The 24,712-nt window shown below is 41.0% G+C and overlaps 1 protein-coding gene across 8 annotated transcripts in view; it reads right to left on the reverse strand.

Moving 5' to 3' along the window:
• Positions 1-24,712, reverse strand: part of exoc6 (exocyst complex component 6) — a 54,532-nt gene that overhangs the window by 12,895 nt on the left and 16,925 nt on the right. For 3 of the 8 annotated variants that reach the window (XM_035611957.2, XM_035611961.2, XM_047327480.1), the window contains exons 6-21: positions 21,525-21,578; positions 19,681-19,831; positions 19,312-19,467; positions 17,942-18,010; positions 17,670-17,753; positions 17,210-17,256; positions 16,899-17,019; positions 13,519-13,590; positions 13,312-13,409; positions 12,758-12,863; positions 12,413-12,525; positions 11,580-11,691; positions 11,351-11,485; positions 8,638-8,817; positions 7,914-7,943; positions 919-1,060 (exon numbers count right to left, since the gene is read on the reverse strand). In XM_035611957.2, coding sequence (XP_035467850.1) covers positions 919-1,060; positions 7,914-7,943; positions 8,638-8,817; positions 11,351-11,485; positions 11,580-11,691; positions 12,413-12,525; positions 12,758-12,863; positions 13,312-13,409; positions 13,519-13,590; positions 16,899-17,019; positions 17,210-17,256; positions 17,670-17,753; positions 17,942-18,010; positions 19,312-19,467; positions 19,681-19,831; positions 21,525-21,578 — 1,670 coding nt within the window. The remainder of the gene's footprint in view (positions 1-918; positions 1,061-7,913; positions 7,944-8,637; positions 8,818-11,350; positions 11,486-11,579; positions 11,692-12,412; positions 12,526-12,757; positions 12,864-13,311; positions 13,410-13,518; positions 13,591-16,898; positions 17,020-17,209; positions 17,257-17,669; positions 17,754-17,941; positions 18,011-19,311; positions 19,468-19,680; positions 19,832-21,524; positions 21,579-24,712) is intronic. The other 5 variants (XM_035611958.2, XM_047327481.1, XM_035611960.2 and 2 more) reach the window with 3 other exon arrangements.

Consider the following 24,712-nt stretch of genomic DNA (forward strand, 5'->3'; position numbering starts at 1 on the left):
GATTAATCATAACTGAATTAAATAATGATCTAAAATTATATTTTATCACCCTGCTCCTACTGATCGTTTTGTCACTGCTATCAATTGATCAGGGGTCATTCTCAACATGGCTTGAGAACATGTAACAACTACAGCATGAGGAGATGATTTGTTTTATTGATTGAGCAATATTTCAAGGTGTATTCGTAGGTGTCCAACAAGGCTCTATCTTGGGTCCTTTTTCTATTGACTACTTGACTAGAGTCGACGCTGTGATGCACATTTTATGATAAGTCTACACTCTGCTTTGTTTTCTTACCTTCAGTTTTGCCTGATTAAACATAGGCTTGTTTTAATGATAAAAAATGAAATTATTCTCATGGACTATGTTAAACGTCTAGGATTTCTGTAAGAGGTTATTGTACCTCCTTTCTTTCAGTCACAACACAACTACAGTACACTACCAAATATGTCTGCACTGATTGTGCCGATTGTATGTATGCATACATCTCCATTCACATTTTAACTTTAGCTTGCCATAACAGTTTTTGCAAGCGTCCACATAGTTACATAGTTAAATACTATGGCCCTTAGCGATAAAATAAGTGACCAAAGAGTCGTTTTTTTCCACCTGTTTACATTATATGAGACTAATTTGTATATTGTGCATGTCAATTGTATCTGCATTGTAGTAACTCATACCTTTTTACGCTGAGTTTTTCCTAGTACACAGTTCTTTCTTTATCTCAATGAGACTTATTATGTACTATTGCCAGTGTTGGGCATTAACATATTCAATAGTTAGTCAGTATAAAAAAGACAGTTGGTTCCCAATTTGACAAACATATTATAAACATTATATAGTTTATAATATACAGTCCCAGGCCTGTAAACACAACACAAATAATAAACATAACCATTATACTTATTTATACTCACATTCACACTGAATTACATCTAAGTTGAATTGCTGAATGGCTCCCATGCTGATCTGTTTCAGTTCCGTGTCCAGCAGCATTTGCATCAGTGATGTGGACAGATGCTTACAGGCTGACATACAAGCTGTCTGGGCGACTTTACCCTGCAGAGAGAGAGACAGGGGTAGGAAGAAAAGTGAAGACACAGGGGAGAGATGGGAAGTTGTGGCAAAAATTAGGATGAGGACATAGAATGAGGACAAGAAGGAAGGAAAAGAGGTAGGATGAGGTAAATAAAAAGGGGTGAACATTAATAAAATAAAGGGAGGGGGGTTGTGCACACAAATGATTAGGGCAGTAGAAAGTGTGAAGGAAAGAAAGATTAGTAAAAGGAGGAGAGTATAAAGTTATAAAAGGGATAGTTTCAAGTAATTGACAAGAGAGTAAACATGTTAAATGGTGAAAGAACAGAATGGTTTGTGGGAAGAATATACAGGAGTAAAAGTAGATAAAAGGGATAAGGGGTAAGAAGGACAAAAGATAGTTCAGTTTTAGCCTGAGTTTGAGTTCTGATAAACAGTTCTGATAAACAGCACTTCACACCTTCTACTATCTAAATCCAGGAGTCAAGTACCTCCGAGTTGTGACCTGCCAAACCCCACTTGGACAGAGCAGGGTCATCCAGGCATGAATATCTCTGAAGTTTTGCAGCTGTATCTTTTAGTTACAATGAAATTGCTGTTCTTAGCAGATTTGCTCCCAGGGACCAAGAAAAATCCACACAACTTTGGTGTAAAACACAACACAGGACGAACGTTTGCTCTGATGACAAACTGTGGTGGTCTTCGACAGAGAGCTAAAAACAGAGAGAGCTAAACTGCACTTCACTAACCAGCTGTAGTAGTTCATCAACTAGTTCTAAGATTCCAGCACCAGCAGTTCAGTAAGGGCTCTCTGATTAACTCTGCTATGCCACTTTCTGGTGTAAACAGGCCTTTAATATGTGTTTAAGGATAAACACGCTTTTCCCCATTTACACTGAACAAAATTATAAACGCAACACTTTTGTTTTTGCCCCCATTTTTCATGAGCTGAACTCAAAGATCTAAGACTTTTTGTCTGTTTTTTTTAGCACTTAGACAGCATGATTATTGCACAGGTGTGCCTTAGGCTGGCCACAATAAAAGGCCACTCTAAAATGTGCAGTTTTACTGTATTGGTGGGGTCCGGGGGGGTCCGAAAACCAGTCAGTATCTGGTGTGACCACCATTTGCCTCACGCAGTGCAACACATCTCCTTCGCATAGAGTTGATCAGGTTGTTGATTGTGGCCTGTGGAATGTTGGTCCACTCCTCTTCAATGGCTGTGCGAAGTTGCTGGATATTGGCAGGACCTGGAACACGCTGTCGTATACACCGATCCAGAGCATCCCAAACATGCTCAATGGGTGACATGTCCGGTGAGTATGCTGGCCGTGCAAGAACTGGGATGTTTTCAGCTTACAGGAATTGTGCACAGATCCTTGCAACATGGGGCCATGCATTATCATGCTGCAACATGAGATGATGGTAGTGGTTGAATGGCAGAACAATGGGCCTCAGGATCTCGTCACGGTATCTCTGTGCATTCAAAATGCCATCAATAAAATGCACCTGTGTTCGTTGTCCATAAAATATGCCTGCCCATACCATAACCCCACCGCCACCATGGGCCACTCGATCCACAACGTTGACATCAGCAAACCACTCACCCACACGACGCCATACACGCTGTCTGCCCTGTACAGTGAAAACTGGGATTCATCCGTGAAGATATCACCTCTCCAAAGTGCCAGACGCCATCGAATGTGAGCATTTGCCCACTCAAATTGGTTACGACGACGAACTGCAGTCGGGTCGAGACCCCGGTGAGGCAACGAGCATGCAGATGAGCTTCCCTGAGACGGTTTCTGACAGTTTGTGCAGAAATTCTTTGGTTATGCAAACCGATTGTTGCAGCAGCTGTCCGGGTGGCTGGTCTCAGACGATGTTGGAGGTGAAGATGCTGGATATGAGGGTCCTAGGCTGGTGTGGTTACACGTGGTCTGCGGTTGTGAGGCCGGTTGGATGAACTGCCAAATTCTCTGAAATGCCTTTGGAGACGGCTTATGGTAGAGAAATGAACATTCAATTCACGGGAAACAGCTCTGGTGGACATTCCTGCAGTCAGCATGCCAATTGCACACTCCCTCAAAACATCTGTGGCATTGTGCTGTGTGATAAAACCGCACATTTTAGAGCCGCCTTTTATTGTGGCCAGCCTAAGGCACACCTGTGCAATAATCATGCTGTCTAATCAGAATCTTGATATGCCACAGCTGTCTGGTGAATGGATTATCTCGTGCTCACTGACACAGATTTAGACCGATTTGTGAACAATATTTGAGAGAAATAAGCCTTTTGTGTACATAGAAAAAGTCTTAGATCTTTGAGTTCAGCACATGAAAAATAGGGGCATGTTGCGTTTATAATTTTGTTCAGTGTATGCAAAGATAATATTACGTGACTTAAGTACACAGGCAAAATGGAAAGCCATATGCCAACAAGATAAGTCTGATACCAAGACACAGACAAACTAAAATTTGAGCCTCTGCTGCAAATTGGATGAGACAACTATCCTCAGTAAGGGAAGCACAAGACTTGTCAAGACAGCTACCTGCTCTACCCCAGTTATGTCAGTGCAGACAAAATAATGTTAGTGGCACACAAAGCTTTAAAAGCTTTGGTTTGTATCATACACGTCGATGCAAATCACGATAATAACAACAATATGCAAACAACAGACAAATCGCTAAAATAGAATACGTGAGTTTTTATGGTACAAACCAATGACCGTATATAAAGACGGATGACGTGTCTCCACTGTTGAAGTCAATGAAGTAAAAATATTCGACATACGGGTGCTGCCTTCCTGTACTGGTGACGCATACAAGTGATATAACCCACATTTTTTAGCATCAAATAACTAATTAAAATTAAACTGATGATGAGAATGAAAATGTATTTATGGTGTATTTTGACTTTTTAATTTGGTCCATGTCCCATCTGCTAACATGGAGGGGGGCCGAGTTTATGACCTGTACTGCAGCCAGCCACCAGGAAGCGATGAATATGTTTTGGCATCACATTTGGGATCTGTCATGTCGTCCATCTTTATTTCCAGTCATTGGTACAAAGGTTGCAAATGAACGTCATTGTGACCTGAAGCAGGAATCACTCTTAAGTGCAATATGACACGTGAATGAGAGGTGATGTATCTTATAAGATGAAGAAAGGTCAGTATTCCAATTTAATCTTTTATATCTATCCGAGGATAGAAAATGTAAAGCTCTAGGGAATTAGTTTGTAAAATAAAAATGATCCCAAACCCTGGTCTAACCTAATAAATTAGCTATGATATAATGGAAATCATAATTTCTATCCATATCTTTTTTCTTATTTTAAGAGATTCTTCGTTAATTCAATAAATCACTAAGATGTGATCTTTGCCAAACATCATACGTAACAATAACCAAATATCCCAACACATGCAGGAACACAGGCACAACACACGTATAATCAATAACTATACATATATAATGCTGCGCATACTTTTAAGACGTCATGTTTACAACTCAAATGCAAGTATGAATTTTGATTCCTTGCTTTTACTCCTTTTGTGGGCAGGAAACTTATAATACATTTTGAAACATGTGACACCTCCCACAAAGTTTTGAAACGCTTACTGTAATTTTGAAAGTATCAGTCAAGTGTTTGAGTTAATCAGGGACAGAACAGCAGTTCAACACAATTCATTCTCACAGATACTCATGCATTACATTACATATACATCACATTGTATAAAATCACATTCATTTAGCGGACACTTTCGTCCAAAGCGACTTACAATGAGTGCATTCAACAATGAAAAAAATACCCAAAAAGTGCAAGAATCATGCGAGTACATAAAAAATCAGGCAAAACTGCTTCAAGTGCTCTATTTAAGATTTTTTGTTTCTGTTTGAATAATTCATGGACTAAGGTACAGTCTGAACAGGTGAGTTTTCAGACTGCAAAAAATCTTGCAGGGATGATGTGGTGACCCCAATGTCAAGGACAATGCCACCACAATTAAAGTGTTATTGAAAAACAGTCACAAAGGGATACACCCCTATTAAAATGTATATTGAAGAGACAATCCATTATACATGTAGTCAAAGACATATGAGAAACCTTAGAGGATTTATATATGAAAGTCAACATGAGAGTTTTTAACTTCCTTTGTTTGTGCTCCACAACATCCCTGATAATATCTTTCATGCTGAAAATTGACCAACAGACAGACAGCAGTGACACATGAAGTGACAGCAGTAAAGTAAATATCATGTCTAAGTCTGTTGACTCCAAATTATTTAGGTCATACAAGCATAGTGTTGACTCTAAATTAACAACTGTGTTGTGTCACTAAGGAAAAGGCTTTCGACTCTATGCTTGTCCACAGAAGGAAACATCTGCTCACAATCAAAGTGCATCCACACTTATTTCGATACTTGCAAATACCGAGTATGATGTGAGTACTTGACCCTGCTTGAAAATGACATGCTCAAAATTAATATTACATACAGAGTATATCTCTGCAACTACAAGGTCTATATAAATAATTTAGGTAACTACTTAAAGGTAACACTACTGAGATTTTAATGAGAAAAAACATCAAAGGTAAAACATAACTAACTAATGTATGTCGCTTTTTGAAGTGAACTATATTGTTGCTCTTCTGCAGTTGCAATTCTAAAGCAATAAACATTTTTAGAGCTGCAACAGTTAATCGATTATTAATCAACTAGTGAATTAATCGCCGACTATTCTGATAATACAGTAGTAGTAGTTTTAATGAAAAAAAAAGTCAAGATTCTCTGATTAAAGCTTCTTAATTGTGAATATTTTCTGGTTTCTTTGGTCCTCTATGACAGTAAACTAAATATCCTTGGTGTGTGGACAAAATGAAACATCAACTTGAGGTTTTGGGAAACAAGATCAACATTTTTCAGCATTTTATGGACCAAACAACTATTCGATTAATCGAGAAAATAATTGTCAGATTTATCGATTGCGAAAATAATCGTTAGTTGCAGCCCTACATGTTTTGTAAAAATCTTTGAATATTTCCTCACGGTTCACTAGCTGTTGGTTTGTTTTGTTTTGGATTTCCAGAGCCAGGGCTGCTCTGGAAAAAATCTGGGTTTTCAGCGTAGCAATGAGATAAATAAATCGAAAACAAAGGAAATAGCTCGGGTCGCACCACACAACATTGCGAGTGCAGTTTGTAAACATCACGCATAAACATAAGAGACCTGCTAGTGGGTGGCGCTGCAACTCAGGGCTTTTGGCTTTGGCCTAGTGATGCGTGCGTCAGTCCCCTGTACCCGAGGTCGTGGCCCAGCTAGAGCAGTAAAATCCCAACAACCACAACAACAACAACAACAAAGAGAGAAACAAGCTTTCTCCAAAATCGCTTACTGCGCCTTTAAGAAAGATACCATTGGAATCTTTAGTCTCACAGCTTTCATATGCTGTTTACTAGAGATGGACGTGAGTGATCGATTCCTCGAGTAGTCCTCGTTTCAAATGAATTGGTTCGGGGTTTGAAGAGTACAAGTTTGAAAGTGAAATAAATTGGAGGTGTGGAATTAGAAAGAAGTGAAATGAGAAATAAGTAAAAAGGAATGAAGTATACCCCTTATTTCTGCTTGAGGTTTAATTGGCGAACAACGGCACTCCATGCTACTGCGCTTGACCCGAGACACAAACACCTTAGATTTTTGGAACCAGCACTTCGCCTCACCAGGCAAGACCCAGACGACATGGAGGTCAGGGCCGGTTCTTGCCATAGGCGACAGGTGCCCAGCAGCGAGCGAGAGTGAAGCAAGTGTGCGACGCGCTTCCCCGTAGACTAGAGTACAACAGAGGAGGGGCACGAGGACTTCCACTTCTCCTCCAAATTCCGTTGAATGACATCGCTGATCACCATCTCCATAAGGTAACATTATAACTATGCATAAGTAACTCATACAACACCACTTCAAAATCACTGAACTATCCCTTTAAGTCAAGTAAAGTGTGACCCGTCAATTTAATTACGTTTTTGTAAGGATAACATGTTTTCAAGTTGTGAAAAATAAATCCTTAAAGGATAACTGTGACTGTTTTGATTGAGAATAAGCATTACTTATGAGGCTATGTTGATGTGCTTCTTATTCCTGCAGAAAGATGCGTTGCGTTCTAAAAAAAAAGATTTAGAAAAAACAGTACTCATTGGTCCTAGAGGAATTGATGCGATCCCTCAATCTTGGCATTTACTACTCGTGCCCATCCCTACTGTATACTCATGAAGTAGCATGATTGTCAGGGCCAGCTTGATGTTTTTGCCACATGTCGTTGGTATTGTGTTACATTTACGTGAAAATGATTGTCATGGGCATTTAGCCGAGCTTCTCCCTTCCACGTGCATATGCTGTATGGTTTGATTCACAAGATGGGCTGTTGCCGACGGTTCTGGGGGACCTCGTGTTTAATACCATTACAGTAGCAATAGCAATGACTTTGGAAACTGAAACTTGGAAATATTTTATTCTCATCAGATATTCATAGTTTACAGTCTGCTCTACTTTTTTCATCCTCAATTTACATTAACAACGTGCTGACATTGCTCCTCCTTAGCTTATTGCCGCCTCCCTGCTCAACTGACTAGAGAACCCTACGTTGCCATAAAGTGGCTACAGCTCAAGGATCTTCCATTGTGGATTAACCCCGCCCCCCCTAAAATGTAAATGTTAACACTGTCCTCCGGTGTTTTCAGTAAGTGTTACAAAAGGTGCAAGATTGACCAACAAGCCTGAAGTAGTGGAAATTCCACAGTGAAACATGAGCATGCATTTCATTTCCCTTCTGCCTGTGGAATGGCAGCAAAGTGATGTGACAGCCAGGAAGGAATACTCACCGACATCGACGCATGGTCATTGTTGTTATTCTGAGCAGAGACACCCCCAAACCAAGCAAAAATGGAAGAGGGGGCGGGAAGGAGGGAAAGGACAGGAAAAGAAATGTGGCAACAATAAATGGACTGGAGGAGGTAAATTCAACTAGCGATATTTAGCATGCTTAAGAAGTCAACATAATAAAGGAATAAAGCAAATCAGTTAGAGCGCTGTTCTCTTGCAGAAGGTGTGGATGGGGAGACAAATGACATTCTTGAAAATCAAAGAAAAAGGAACTAATTCAAGACATGATGGAGTAAAGGGCAGGCAAGTGGTACACAGCTAAACAGAATGTAGCTGTCAGCTATCTGTCCTTCGAACTTAACTATCACCAAATGTGCCTTGTCCAGTTGAAGATAATGTCAGTAACTGCAGTTACCATGCACTATCACAGCCCACCAATGCAATACAATCAGTTCAACATCAAATTCACAAAGTAAAACAATTCACTTTCAGATAGATCACACACTTTAATAGGGATGTAATGAACATAGCAGGAAATCAGCAAACAGTTGGGAATTTAGGGAAAACATGAAAAAGAAAACCAAAGGAACAAGGACATATGCAATACCCTATTACTTGTAATTTAATGGAATCTCAAGACCAAAGAGACAAGGCCCAACAGTTCCCAGAGAGAGAGAGACAGCTGGTTTAGTAAGTCAAAGTTTGTAGGAAGATCAGACTCACCGGTAGGTGTGTGAAGACCTGGAAGGTGGAACGCAGGAAGTTGATCAGGTCCATGAGGTATCCAGAGGCACGACCGTCTGACTCAGCCATGCCCCATTCATAGTCTGCCAGCTGGATGAATTCATCGATCTTCTGGTTGAGTTTGGTATAAATCTCTCCCTCTGCAGCATGACGAGCATCCTGAAAAAATATATTTAATTAGTCCCCTTTGGCAAGACTTAAAAGAACTAAATAACAGTCCTAAAAAAATGTATCTTCAGTACAATCATCCCTGAGTGGAAAAAACTAATTTACTCTTTGCAAAACTGAAACTGTTTCATACGCCGTAATTTTAGCATTAATAATTTGTCCAACCATGTCAGACTTGACATTGACACTTGATGGGACTTATGATTTGATACAAGCCAAGGTCTTCCTCGAGGCTGGCTCAAATTAATCTGAAACTGTTGCCAGAGCAATAAGGCCTTAAAAAAAACAATCGTTGAATTGAATTTTTACTTAAAAAAACAAACAAATTGTCCATGCATTCTTCCTTGTAAAAAAAAATCCCCAGGCAAAGGAGTACCACATTGGTTATTGCAACATTCATGTTCATAATGGGACAAACACTGGCCCCAAAAGCATTTTCCCCATTCACGGTCATTGAAAAGAATCAGCTAAAAAAAAAATATTAATACATTTTAACAACCTAAATTTACTCTTTTAATTATCAGAACCTGATCTAATTAGTCCAATATAATCTGGGAAATTTAGATGAAATAAATTATCCCATCCATGTGTGTGGGGAACCCACAGATAGTCAGCTGAAGTGACCCACAATTGTCCCAGATGCCATGCTCTGGGAACAACTTTCAAAGGAATTAATACAGTGCTATCTTTGAACAAGTGTCTGTCAATGATTCCTAAGATTTCGTTATCAAACCTTTATGACAAAGAAATGTAATTGAGGCTTGGTATTATAGTTTAGCCATAAACTTTTTATAAATAACTACAAATGAAAAGAAAACACAAATTCAACCAAATATATAGAACTTGAATTAAGACAATAAACATAATTTATGTAATCAATGTAAACATAAATGCACATTTCTTTTGCATTGCTTATTTCACATCAGTAAACATAAGCGCTGAGAACCGTCTGTGAGTATGTCTGTGAAAGGCTCAAATCGGCTGAATTATCGGCCATCCGATATATTGGTCAGGCTCCAGACAAAACTTCCTACCGGTTGCCCATGATGAAACTTAATCATCGACAACTTGGTTAAATTCGGGTGTGTTATGCTATTAACAGCAAATGCAGGCTGGAGCCTGGAGCCTCAAGCAGAAATATGGGGTATTTTACACTCCTTTTTACTTATTTCTCAGTTCACTTCTTTCTAATTCGTGGCAACTCCCCACTTTTGGCCTAGTGGTTAGTGCGCCGGTCTCCCACACGAGGACCCGGCCAGAGAAGGAAAATCACAACAACAACAAAAAGCGAAAGTTCCCTCCAAAACTGCTTACTGCCCTTTAAGCCCTAAATAGCAACGGGGCAGATTGTTCAAAATTTACTGGGTCTTTTCATGTTTAAACTCATGCATACACATACATGTGCTCTAGGAACGCCTGCACACCTACTGATAAAACTATCCATTCAGCCAATCATGTGGCAACTGTGTATAAAATCCCCGTAGATACAGGTCAGCAGCTTTAGTCAATATTCAAATCAAACGTCAGAATGAAGAAAAACGGCATCTCAATTTTATTAGAAAAACATTTTATCAATATAATAAAGTAGCTGGCTAGACTTAATTGAGTATTCTGACTGTTTGCTCGCAAGCCAGCAGGAAGGTCTGCAGGTTGCCTCCATGGATCAATGCTGTTGACATCAGATGGAGTCTACCATCTGCAGCCTCAGCAGAAATCTAGATTCATCAGATCAGGCTACAACTGTGCAGTCTTGGTGAGTCTTTGTCCACTGCAGTCTCAGTTATCTGTTCTTGGCTGACAGGAGTGGAACCTGACATGGTCTTCTGTTGTTCACATATACTTTATTTGTATTTTCTTGTGTACACTCCTCCTGTGCAGCAAAGGCGTGTATGTTGAAAGCCGGCGCTTGCCTTAAGCTTTTTAAGTTCATGCCAGCAATCGCAGGTGCTGCTGATGAGAAGAGGCAAACAGTCTTTGACTGTGCTCGTGTCATTATTTTTTGGGGGATTATTTACTGTTTTGCAACCTTATGTGGAAACGTTTTTGAAGTGACTGACAGAACAGTGTAAGGACACTAATACATTAAATACATTATGTTAAATGAGCGGCAATGTTTGGATTTTCTTTATCATGGGAGTACGTCCGAACAATACACCATCAGCAGCCAGGAGCGACTTATTGGTCTAAGTCACTACAGTGTTGTTTATTCTGAGCTGCTTTTCTGATCACCACAGCTGTAAAGAGTAACTATAGCCTTTCTGTCAGCTCCAACCAGTCTGACCATTCTCCTCTGACCCTTTTTCATCAACACAGAACTGCTGCTCACTGGAGGGTTTTTGTTTTTGGCTTAATTCTGGGTAAAAAGAGACTTGTTTAGTTTGAGAATCTCAGGAGATCAGCTGTTTCAGAAACATTCAAACCAACAATCATGTCACAGTCCAAGTCGCTGAGATCACATTTGTTCATCATTTTGATAATTAACAAGAAAGACACAAAGAAGAATCCAAACTAAATAATGTTTTACCTTGAACGTGGATAAGCCATAGAGTCGTGTGGTGTGCACTGTTTCAGGGGAGACATTGGTGATGTTTGTTATAAACTCCTCCAGATACCTGCAGGCCTGCTCCAGGTGGGTGGTGTTAATGATGATCTGCACCAGCTACAGAAAGAAGGTTACAGTTTCAGACTAAATTACTAAATCCTTTGTTTAGCTGGTGTGTGCACCTGATTATTGACAGAAGTGTTGTTCCCACCTCAGTCAGTCCTATGTGAGGTTTCTTGATGAGGTTTTGTAGACAGCTGCTGAGTGTTCTTGTCAGCAGCAGGTTGGTGGATTTTCGCAGCATGTCGTCAATCTCTGTTGAACTGGATACGCAAACAAAATTTGAATTTGAACCAATATATTTTAGAGCTGCATAACAAAGAGACTTAAAATCATGGAAGTCTCGAAGTAGAGTTTTCTAGTTTGCATCACGATGAAGTGACACTGAACACACAGTAAAGCCCCTTTCACACTGGCCAAAAAAACAGTTTAAACCCGCTAACACCCGGCATTTTCTGCAGTTTGAAAACATTTAATCTGAATTCAGACCCGGGTTTGATGTGAATGGCATTGATGTGAATGTCACACCCGGGTGAATGTGCCAATTTGTATGATGAGGTAGGCAATGAAGGCTTGTCTCCTCTTTTGGTAACTGAGTTAGTATACTTTGAATGTGACAAAAGTACAAGATATAAGGTAACCTTGACCACCGTCTCACCGGCTTCCATGCTGGCTGCTTTCTGTTGTTTACTACACTGTTCTTCTTCTTTGTATTATGGCGCGTGCCGCTCTTCACCACCACCTATGACCGCCACCTATCACTGCCACCTATCGCTGCCACCTATCACTACACTGTTTTCCGGCGTGTTCACCAACGTCATGACGTCAAAACATGATGCACCGCATCTGCTGGCGATCATCAGACCCTGGTCTGCTTTAAGTGTGAAAGTGGCCAATTGCCAATTTTTAGCGGGTCGACCCGCGTTTAAAAAACCCAGGTCTACGTGGTTATTTTAGTGTGAAAGTGGTATAACTGTGACCTACCTGCGGTGTAGTGACTCTGAGAACTTGAGGCTGGCGTAAATGAACTCTTTGACCTGTGTGTAGATCTGAGGAACAGACTGGGACATTGGCAGCTTCTTGGGGAAGTCCTGCTGCTTGTAGACACAGACACACGTTCACAAAACATGGAAAGAACCAGCATTAAATGACTGACTTAGTATAGTATCTAACATATAATGACGTTAGTAATTTTTATCTTTGCTTGTAGAGAAATGCATGAATATCTGCTGATAATCAACTTTTTGTTTCTTTCTATTATGTGTCTTTATGTATATGGAATTCAATTGCAGTGGATGTTTATGTTTGTGAGTCTCTGGAACTTGTTACCTTTTCTATCTCGGCATCATGGAAGGGAAAGCGACTGACTACCAGTTTATACTCATCCTCTGTCTCCACTGGGATCGGACTGTAGTTATCCAACTCAAAGATCTCCCTGTGGAAAAGAACACTGTTAGTGTTTGTGCACCTACATTTTTGGTATGAGTAATAAATCCTTGGGAATCTCTCTTGCCTCTACTTAATATGTTGTTTTATAAGTAGTTTGTGCTATTGTTTTCATCAGATTTCATCCACAGATGACAACATGGTCTGGGAGGATTTACTTTAATTTTCAGAAATGACATACTTCATCTTATGGGATGGCTGAGATAGTTCTCTAAGTGAACCAAGAGGGTTAAGGAACACTCTTGTAAACAAACAGATTCAACTACTTTTATTGATCAAATGTTAATTTCTTGAAGGGTAAAAACATTAAAGAACAAAAGTATTGAGAATAAACATTTTCTGAGACTTGAATACCTGCCTGGTTCCATGCAAATATGTCACTCATCAAATGATGGATAGAAATAAAATCAGATTCAAACAGTCACACATCAGCCCACCTGAAAACCAGCACCCACTTCTTCAGCAGAGTTTCATTGTACTGGTCCCTGACCTCAAAAAGCAGGTCAAACAGGCGGTTCACTGGGAAACCATAATCCTGTGCATACAAAACAAAGACATCAATGAAATTCAAGGGTGTTCATATCAGTTGTTCTACCCACGTCAGACTCACAAATTGTTTATTTAAAGTCAGACTCTGGACCAACCTGTAGTGTGTCAGCGAAGATGACTATGAGGTTCTTCAGCTCCAGGACCAGGTCTGGGTCATCACAGTATGACTGGAGATAGAAAAATCAAATAATCAGCATCACGGAAATTATCTCTGACAACAGCAGCAACAACGAGATGGTCATAATTTTTGAAGAAATGTTAAAAAAGACATTTGAAAACACTGAATTCCCAAAGAAATGTGTTAATTGAGTTGACAGTAACATTTGACCTTTTGACCACCAATAGTCCAAGTGAAACTTTGTTCCAAATTTGAAGAAATTATCTCAAGGTGTTCCTGAGGTTTCATTTTAACGGAGGATGGAGAGACAGACTAACGTATGTACGGATGGACGTACAACCAACAGACAACATAATGCCTCAGGCTACAGCTGTTGTGAGTGAGGGGGCATTAAAATTAGAGCATTTTATTTTTTTCAACGGACGCTCATGACGATTGATGTCAATTGGGATATTCAAGCAAAACTACTCACATAACTTTCACTAAACCAGTCATCCACCATTAAGTCAAGGCAGACATTATATTATATTATATATTTTTCTCAAAATGCATGTTAGAAATAAATGATTACAATAATTAGAACAATTTCTACAGGAAAAATAGGGTTGAATCTGTTCATGTGGAATTTGTTCCATTACGTTATTAAAGTTAGCAATAAACTTATAGTTTGACTATTGGATTCAGAAAATATAATTTTGTTATGGGTGATAACACTACTTTGGATATTTTCCACAATTGTGGACACACGTATTCATTGAAACACTGATTAATAAGGTTCAGTAATCAGAGCAATTAGTACAGATATGAGCTTCAACAGCATTTTGACTTGGATCTAGACAAAGGGGTGAATTCAGGATTTTTTCCCCCCCACTTTGTTTAACATTTAACATTTTTTCCACATTTCCCTGATTTCCAAGGTAATAATGCCTGAATCTTGATGATAAAAATCTGGCATATTCTGGGGACTGATATCTATGAGTGTGTGCAATTTAGTGCAGGTTGATTGCATTGAAGGGGACTGTTGGACCTCGGCAGAGGTATGTGCTCTAATGAGTGCCATTCAATTCTAGTTTGTTATGTATTTTGTCTCGTTCAATTTCTAAATAAAATCTGACAGCAACAGTTGGCAGCTCAGCCGACAACACTTATTGTCATAAACTTAAAATGTACTTCACAGTGCAACTTTATAAGGATACTAAGTCTGAGCTCTCTATATTGCCCTGATGTGAATAATGCAGCATTACTACACCTGTGAGTGATGAAGCAAAATTATCCTTTTTTTAAAAAAACATACTGCTTACAGTTAATTAAAGTATTATTAAGAATAGAATAGTGAGTGAATGAGCAAAGTCATGACTTTGGACATAGATAAATTGTTGTGAAAATTACTATGACTTCAAGAGTCTGCTAGTACCTGGGAGTTGACATCGACAACAGACTAAACTGGAAGACCAACAGCCTGGCTGTGTACAAGAAGGGGATGAGCAGACTCTACTTCCAAAGGAAGCTTAGATCCTTCAACGTGTGCAGCAGGATGTTGAAAATGTTCTATTAGTCTGCTGTTTCCAGCGTACTGTTCTTCGCTGTGGTCTGCTGGGGTAGCAGCATCGGAGCCAGTGACACCAACAGGCAGAACAAACTGATCAAGCAAGCTGGCTCAATAATAGGCTGCAAGATGGACGCGTTTGAAGCTGTGGTGGAGAGGAGGACAATGAACAAACTGTTATCGATCATCGATAACCCAGTCCATACTCTCCACCTCACACTGGACAGACAGCGGAGCTCCTTCTCCAATAGACTGATTCAGCTTCGCTGTCATAAGGACCGTTGCAAGAAATTCCTTTCCTCTTGCATGCCATAAGACTTTACAACACCTCACCTCTGGCTGACAGAAAAACTCTGGAATCTGTTTAAACTAAATTAAACCATAAATCCCGGAACATTTGCACCATTCATGTTACCATGTTCCTCTGGACACTACTGGTAACTGATTGTACTACGGCACTATTTCCACTATTAATACTTCATGTAAATTCTTTATATTTATTATTCTAACTCTCTTCATTTTTTGCAATTCGTATATTTTTACATATCTTTGTGTAAATATTTTTAAAGTGTGCTGTTTGAAATGTCGTGCTGTTACACCGTAATTTCCCAGCTTGGGATAAATAAAGTAACAATCTATCTATCTATCTATCTACAGTTATCCTAAAAAATTAGCACACATGAAGTGCTAATGGTTAAAGCTTGACAGCAGCAACGGTAACAAAGGGGGGAGGGGCTTAGCCAAAGGTCAATCAACACAAACAAAGTCCCTCCATTTTTTCAGGGGTACAGAGTGATTTATGACCCTGAAAGCAGAAGACTCCAGTCCTTAAACACTGACACAAGGATCCTGCCAAACTCAGGAGTGTGTAAATCAACTGAGTAAACGAACACAACCTGAGATCTGATGTGGAGCAGCGACTGCCTACCTCTCTGTTTACTCAGACACATCACATACACGTCAAAAATCAGCTGGAGACTCAACTAAACAGCAGCACGTCACAACAGTGGCAGCATTTTGATACCCCTGTTAATTAGTCCACAGCTCTCATATCGTGACAATGTTTAAGCCCTGCAGAGTGTTATGTGTATGCTTTTAATTTGATGTTATTAATGATGGTGTGCAAAACTGTAAACAGTGTGTTGTGAGGTTTTTATTCATCAAAATCCTGGGAGAACCTTCTGCATTTATAACTGGATTTACCACAAAAATCTGTGTATGTTTACAGTGAATTAATAGTGGACTGGCTCACTTTCCCTTTGTGGGCTGACCATGCAGTGGCTGATAGTGCAGCGACATGGCAGTGAGGCACTGCATGAACTGTGGCCCAGCAGAGGGGCTGCGAGCCTGGGGGGGGCATGGGTCCTTTGTTAGTCTTCTCACCCCTCACTGTGCAGCCCATTCTCTGGCCTGTTAACATAATCCTCTGGGTCATTTACAACTGACTGGAACCCAGTGGTCAGGAATATGCCTTCTTAATCTGCTGTTATTGTTGCAATCTGTCTCTCATTAAGGCCCCAATGACCTCCTCTTTGGCTGCATGCGTATGTGTGTTTTGCACTGACCTCCAGTGTCTTCTGTGTGTGTGTGTGTGTGTGTGTGTGTGTGTGTGTGTGTGTGTGTGTGTGTGTGTGTGTGTGTATCAGTCAATGAATGGAGGTTCTTCCAGGATAAATAGATCCACAGCAGGCTCTATTATCTCTCTTAATTCTCAACAGTCTCCTTCTCATTTAAAGTCAACTCCCTGCTGCATGTGTGTGTCAGTGTGTGTGTGTGTGTGTGTGTGTGTGTGTGTGTGTGAGACCACCTACAGAGTGTGTGCGGAGCACAGCTATGATCTTGGACAGGGCCATGTTCCACAGTTCATCAGTAAAAGCTCTGGTGACCAGCCCACGTGTGGCATGGAGGATATGATCCTCCACAACGAAGAACCTGATGACACACACACGCACACGCACACACACACACACACACACACACACACCTCAATATTTTTCACAGTATGTCCACATTGAAAAAAAAAGAATAAACATGGTTTGACTCCCTAATGAAACTGAGGTTTTAAGGTCAGCAGAATCTAATGTTGAGCGTAAATTTCAAACAAATGAGAGGAATATCTTACCCTACAATCTGATTGAAGTATCTTCTGTAGCCTTCCACTGTCTCATGCTGGATACACAAAGACACACACACAAAATCCATATTTTCACGCAGTAGACAGATGCATAAAATATTACATATGTTATCTTACACACAGCTATCAGCAAGAATTTTTTGCACACTTTTGTCACTGTTGGTGTGTTAAGTGAAATTCTCACATACAAAACATGCAGCTGAAGCTGCAAGAAATAACCAAAAATAATATTTAACACTGTCCATATACACTCTGAGCACTTTATTAGGAACACTTGTACAGCTGCTTATTCATGCAATCATACAATCTGTTTCATCCAAAATATTTTGCCTAAGAGAAAAGAGTTCAAGTCAGGGATGTTAATTCCTGCTATGGGCAACAGGTCTAATTTGTTTTTTTTAACTTCATAAATATATATTATGTGTGGTTCACGATGTGTGTTGCTCACCATGTTAGCCTGTGGCTGCAGCACAAGCCTGGCCTGTTTTTTCCTCTGTTTCCTGTAGTAGTTCTCAAATGTTTCTCGGTCCCCCTGCAGACATATAGAAATACAACCCATTTCAATAACCACTAAAAAAGATACTGATGGGGGAGTTGGAAGCTCAATATCCTGATTGATGTTAAAAGTCAGACAGGCTTCAATTTTCAAAAATAGCGTTTTTTGTGGAGAAACACTCACCTAAATGATAAAAATTGAGTGTGTGAGGCAGAGACACCTACCAGCACAGTGTAAATGTGTAAACATCTGTAGACAGGTGAGAAGTCCACCAGGTCCTGAGCTGTAAGAAGCTGTCAAACAAATATGAGGATTGGTTACCGTCAAATATTCCTTCTACATGTCTTCTACATTGATGCAAAAATGAAATTCCTACAGGCAGACATCCACTAATCAAAGCAGATAGAAAACTATGAGGGGGTCCCAGTGTGAATTTGTATGTATTTACCATGTTTCATAATGAGACAAACATTTTGTGTTTTGCGCCCGTTGCTTGTTGAGCAAATTTCATATTTTCATGCATCAGCCCTGGCATCAGAAAAGCGTGGGTGCTAGCCAAACAAAACACTAATGCAAATACAGTTCATGGCTGACATCAAACGTATAAAAGAGCCTGAGAGGTTCACCTTTTCTAATGTCAGAAAACTCCTTAATACAATTCATGCTGATCATGGAAAAGCCAGAGGAGCATCGATCTTATCCCTTGATGCACGGTCGGCTTTAAACCAGATTGAGTGGCCCTAGATGTTTGAGAGGCTTCACCCCAAATATGAAGGAGTGCTATCAAAGGTCTGGGCACTAATGTTCTGGCAACATGGGACTCCAGGTAACTTTGCCTCTGAGGACCCCTTGTGGCTGCATATGGAGGCTAACTGTTGCCAACTCGTCCCTGCTAGCCATGCTGTTCTACAGGCTAAAAAAAGTCCAAGTTTTATTTTGAAAAACTTTTTAAACAACTCCTTTTAGCCCTCATGGTCAGACAAAACCAGTGGAAGAAGAGTCTTATTTCTATTGAAGACCTGTACGCAGAAGGTCGCTTTGCATCATTCAATCTGCTGAGAGAGAAATCTGAAGGGCCTCAATCACTTTGGTTTGTAACCTACAAATAAAACACTGCATCCAATTGAAGATCTGTAACTTTGAAACCCTCCCAGGGAAGCATACTTTTTTGATATCTTAAAGTCTCCTGACTCCAGGTGTCGTCTTTCTAAGTTTGAATGTTTGTTTGACGGTTGTACTGAAGCCTCTACTGTGAGGCTCATGGAGCTGCCTGGGACAAGAGTCTGTCTATGATACAGGACTGCGTTAACAACAGACACTAGTAGATCAGTAGTAGTAGTTTTTTTTTAACAATCTACCTTATGAATAGAATACAAATGAATAGAATACAAATACATTCCTCTGCCAATTATCTAACTGAGATGCTGAATTTAGCTCTTGATTATGCAACAGAAAAACATAACTGTAGCATAACATATGAAGAACTTTACAGTCTGTAACAATGTTTAACAAACAGTTTTAAAAAACTGTTTGAGTGTATTTTTGAAGTGATACTTCAAAAATACTTCAAAATACACTCAGAATTTTTCCTTGCCTCTTCATCTGAATCGTCCTCATCTCCTGTGTAGTCGTCCATCATTAAGCCGTTATGAGTGTGTGTTCGTCCATTGAGGGAGTAGACAGGCTTGGTGTAGTGGCCCATACTGGCCTGCTTCGCTACGGCACTATTAAAGGTCCTGTGCTGCTGTGCCTGGAGGGGGACGCACACACATGCGCGCGCGCACACACAGACACACGCAGACACACACACACACACACACACACACACACACACACACACACACACACACACACACACACACACACACACACACACACACACACACACACACACAAAGTGATTAATAACTATAAACAGTCATTGGGGGAACCGTTAAAAATACTGCTTAAAAAACTCTCATACCTGTCTCATGGCGGTCTCTCCAACCTTGTCAGAGTGTTTTCTGATGCTCTCCAGGAAGTCCTTGAGGTCTGACATTGAGATCTCCTTGATCTCCTCTCTCAGTCTGGGAAGGTTTTCGGCCATGATTTGACAGAACCTGTACTGGCTGACCCTGTAAAACCATCCACTTCTGTCAAATTCAACTGACATCATCTATTTTTATATACAAACAAATGCAATACAACAGCAAGGAAATTCCCTAAGTGCTATGCGACCATCTACCCATCAAGGCAGCAATACAGTGAGCTAATGTACAGTATATTGAGAACATTTCCAAAATGGTTTGATATATATTTTTCCTGTTATTCAATAGTATATGAAAACGCTCCAAGTCTAATGTCCCCAGATGTTGCTCCCCTAGTCAAATGTCCGGAGAATATCCGAATGAGCCCATGACGGAATACAGAAGGAAAATATCTGGAGGATTCACAGTGAGCGAGCGGGTTTTTACTAATGAATGATTTACACAATACAAATACCGAATAGGGTTGAGTAGATCTAAGTGATCGAACATGGTCAGTGAACACAATTCTTCCATTGATGTACTAAGTTGTTATTATTAATTGTAGTGGTAGGAATAAATTAATATTGAATCTAATTTGCATCTCCCGCATATAACCAACAGTTGTAACAAAGAAATGGACGCACAGGCACAAGCACACACATACGTATTATCATATTATTAACAGGATATCAATAATTATTTCTTAGAATATTACAATATCTGCATTATCGTGCGATAGCCCCTAATTGTATTTATAATAATGTTGTTCTGTGTGTGCTGGATCTGTTGACAAACCTTTGCCAACAACACACTTGACCAAACAACTTTTTTAAGTTTTCCAACTATTCAAATGGCTAAAAGAATTTTATTAATGTAGCTTTAAGATGAGGCCAATGTTAAGAAGAGAAAGGTGGGTTGATTGAAGGGGTCACGTATGGCCATTTGGGCCGCGTCGTGCCAAACCGTGCCACGCTGATTTGCTTTTCCATTACCACTTTTACAGGGGGACGAATCAGCGTTATCACCCTTCAGCGTCATAAATAGGGTAAATAGCCTCCGCTGCTCTGCCGGACATAACACTTTTTACTGCCACTGAGTTATATTTACTTTCACTTAAACATGGCTAATACTATGTAGACCAACGACGAGACTCAATCCTTGCTCGCTTCTGGAGCGACAAATCTATCCAGTACGTACCAAAACCGTTGCACATAGCAAAAGTAAAAAGCAAGAGTGGGCAGTGGCGTTATATGTCACCAACTCAGGGCGGTGAATCATCAGTTGAGTGCACACCCACAACCAAGTAGCCCTGCTGTAATGGAAAAGCAAATCCGAACCAAACTGTGCCAAGCCGAGCCAGCACATGTATATGGAAAAACACCATTAAATAGACTGGATTGTTTGGCAAGGTATGTGAGTTTGACTTTTTAGTTGCGCCTATAAGTGCAGAATGTGATCACAAAACTTCTTTATGATTGTACATTTTGTTGGAATGATTCAATGAACTGATCAACAACCACCAGCAACTGCTCAACAAAAGACCTGTCGGTCTTGTTTCTCTGGTCAAATGTAAATGTTGTTTCATGGGACCAAACTGTAATATTGAACAGACTATAAATGTAGTATTTACAGTTCCCAGTTTAAAATCGGTGCCCTCCTCGTTTTCAAGATTACTATAAAGATGCTTGTATTTTAAGCCATAAATCGAAGTCACCGATGCTACATGCAGTATATGACTGCTGTGAATCTAAGCTGTGTAGGACCAGCCCAGTATGATATAATCCTACCATAATAATCCTACCTGGGGATGAAGATGTTCTCCAGCTGCTCCATGGTTTTCAATGCAGCATAGTATCTGCAGAAACAAACAGTTAATCATAGGAGATATTGGAAATTGAAATCAAGTTGACAGGTTATATCAAGTGTTGAAATTCATAAAATAACATTTCACTCTGAACACTTTTAGTCATGTAATATCTGAATTCATTTCCTTAGTCTTCCTTTGCTTCAAAGAAGAATGTGCGAGTGTTATGGAGCTAGAACAGTGACAGAAAACTGAGGTATTGAAAATAAAAATTAGCATTGAAACAACAAGTTTTGGCACTGAAAAATGCTCAACTGAACAATAAAACACAAACATTAAAAAAATTTAATCTCATATTCATACAATTTTATTTAAATTTGATATTTTTTTGCATTATGATGTTTTTTTTAATTTCAAACTTTACATTTTTTTTTGATTTCTGTCTTTTTTTCAATGACATTTTTTTTTTACATGTGTGTTGTTTAGGGACCAAGAAAGCTCAGTGCTGGACAAGCGTTGCTGGATTTATGCTCGACGCATTAGCCCGTGTGCAGGGCGGCTGTGAGGTCAAAACTAGTTTATAACTAGTTTATATCCGCTCTTCAGGGGCGTCTAACAAAGTGCTGTCTTCTCCTAAACAATGGGTGTCACTGCTGACAAAACACTTTTTACACCGCTGGAATCGCCACAAGAAGAAGACGGAGGCGTCACGCACCATGGTAACGGCGACAGAGCTGGTGTTCGGATCGGTAGCTGAGGAAGAAATTGTGGTTCTATTGCATCCTTACTGACCGCCAGAGGCAGTGCTTAACACTGGATATCTTCCGTCTCGAGAATGCGCAGGTCGAATATTAATATCAACAATGTCACACGTGACCTCGGATGGCCCCCGACTCAGGTATAAGTTCTGGTATCATCACAAGATCGTTTCCTTTTCATCTTCTCGCTTATGCAGGTTAGCGCACACTACTGCGATTACATCAGCTTTGGCTAAATTATAGATTGTTTAGCTCGTCGCTGGTAGCCTCATCAGTCAGTTGTGGGTTGCTCGCCCTCCAAAGGCTGCAACAAGCTTTTTCCTTTCCAGAGAGGTATCTGCGGATTCGTTGTGCGGCTCTTCGTCCGGACTGACAGATGCTCCGATCTTCGGTCATCACCAACGTGAGACCACCTCTCTCAATCGGTAAGATCGATTACAGCTGATATTATGCTAGCAGGAGTTAGCAGATATTGAGTCAGTGAAGCGTGTCCGCTCTCCCTCTTCACTGCATATATCGTTTTTCCACTGATTAGCAGTGTTTTCGCTCGAGCTGACATTGTGTTACTTGTTATTTATAGTTACGCTAACGAGAGCGGGTTCGCTCGGTGAAGCGTTACACATCGTTTCTGGTCCTGTTCTTACGGTTAGCAGAGTGCTCTCACTCAGTCTAACTTGGTGGAACGTTTGCTATTTATTGACAGCTACTGCGCCAGTGAAGAGAGTGTTTTCGCTCCCCTCTCACTGCATAGACTGTAACACACTATAGAAGCCACTACTATGATGGAGCATGCTTGTAGGACCTGTATGGTTCCTCTCCAGCCCGAGGATGGCCATGACCTCTGCCCCTCTTTTCTTTGCCTTGGACATTTGAGGGAGGGTCTCTCAGGAGACCCATATATGAATTGCAGTTACATGCCTCAAGCAGTAAGAGCTGCTAGACTGTCCAAGGTGGAATGCCTGATGGATGATGCTGGCTCCGCATCGGAACAATTGACTCCAGCCCAGCCTACTCGTTCCAAGCGGCGGGCCGCAGAGGCTGGAGGTGCTCCCTCCAGGAAGACAGCTAAATCTGACAAACTCTCCTCTGAGGCGGATCTGCTGATTGCAGAGCTGGCCTAGATGAAGTCTCTCCTCATGTCCCTCCATTCTGATGCTGATACTGCACTCAAACCAACCATGCCTGAGTTGGTTCCAGAGGAGGATATTATTTCAGTGGCAGCTTCTGCCACTCACTTTCATGACTTGGGTGATGATCTTGACCACATGCCAGCTATTGAGCCGACTATTGCCTCCCTCAAAGTTTCCCCTAATGAGACCCTGAGGCCAGATGCCAGGTGCCCTCGACCACAGTCTCACCCTGGTGGCCGCCCTACTGAGAGGCCCATCCGCTACCATCGGGAGCCTGCTCGCTTTCCCTCCAGGCGACCTCAGGCCATGGAGCCTAAAAGTTACATATCGACGGTTTCACGGCGGATGCCTCCCTCTCGTAAGGGGGCGCAGTGTGGCAAAACAGGACAGTTTGGGGGCAGTGGTCTGCTCAGGACTGCACAGAGCATGTCAATGTGATGGAGCTACGGGCCGTGCACCTAGCACTCAAGCACTTACTGGCATACCTGAGAGGCAAGCATGTGCTTGTCCGGTCAGACAACACCTCGGCCGACTTCCATATAAATCATCAGAGGGGCACCAAATCCACAGGGTTACTGCGGGTGTCCCAGGACCTCCTGACGTGGGCTGCCCCCCGCCTGACCAGCCTATGGGCAATGTATTTACCGGGAGAAAAGAATCAGGTTGCGGATTTCCTCTCCTGTCACAAGCATCCACCCGGGGAGTGGCGACTTCATCCAGAAGTGGTACACAGCATCTAGGGTCTCTTCGGCAGAGTGGAGGTGGACATCTTTGCCTCCGAGGTGTCAACCTCCGAGGGGTTTGGCCGCTGCAGGGCCCGACCCGCTGCTGAGCGATTGCATAGTGTCTGTCAAACGTACAATCTTAAATGACCTGAGTGCCTTCTACCCGTCTGCAATATGAGAACAGGTGGAAGCTGTTTGCTGAGTGGTGTACAGCTGAAAACAAGGATCCGGTACACTGCTCTGTGCCTACTATCCTAAGATTTCTGCAATCTCTCCAAGACGATGGTCGGTCTCCCTCTACCCTTAAGGTGTATGTGGCTGCTATTTTGTCGCAGCATGCTACGGTTGACAATGGCACATTGGGGAGCCACAGGTTGGTGTCCCTCTTCTTAAAAGGAGCCATGACATTTCGTCATAATTTTAAGCATTTTTTGTCAATTTTGATCGAGGATCTATCTTTAGCTCTTCATCGTCTCGTCTTAATCATGGAAAAAAGGTCGTTGACCATATTTTTCGTCATAGTTATCGTTTACGAAATTAACACTGCTGTGAGCCCTGAAGATTTGCTTGAC

Source organism: Scophthalmus maximus, chromosome 16 (assembly GCF_022379125.1).
Source record: "Scophthalmus maximus strain ysfricsl-2021 chromosome 16, ASM2237912v1, whole genome shotgun sequence".
NCBI lineage: Eukaryota > Metazoa > Chordata > Actinopteri > Pleuronectiformes > Scophthalmidae > Scophthalmus > Scophthalmus maximus.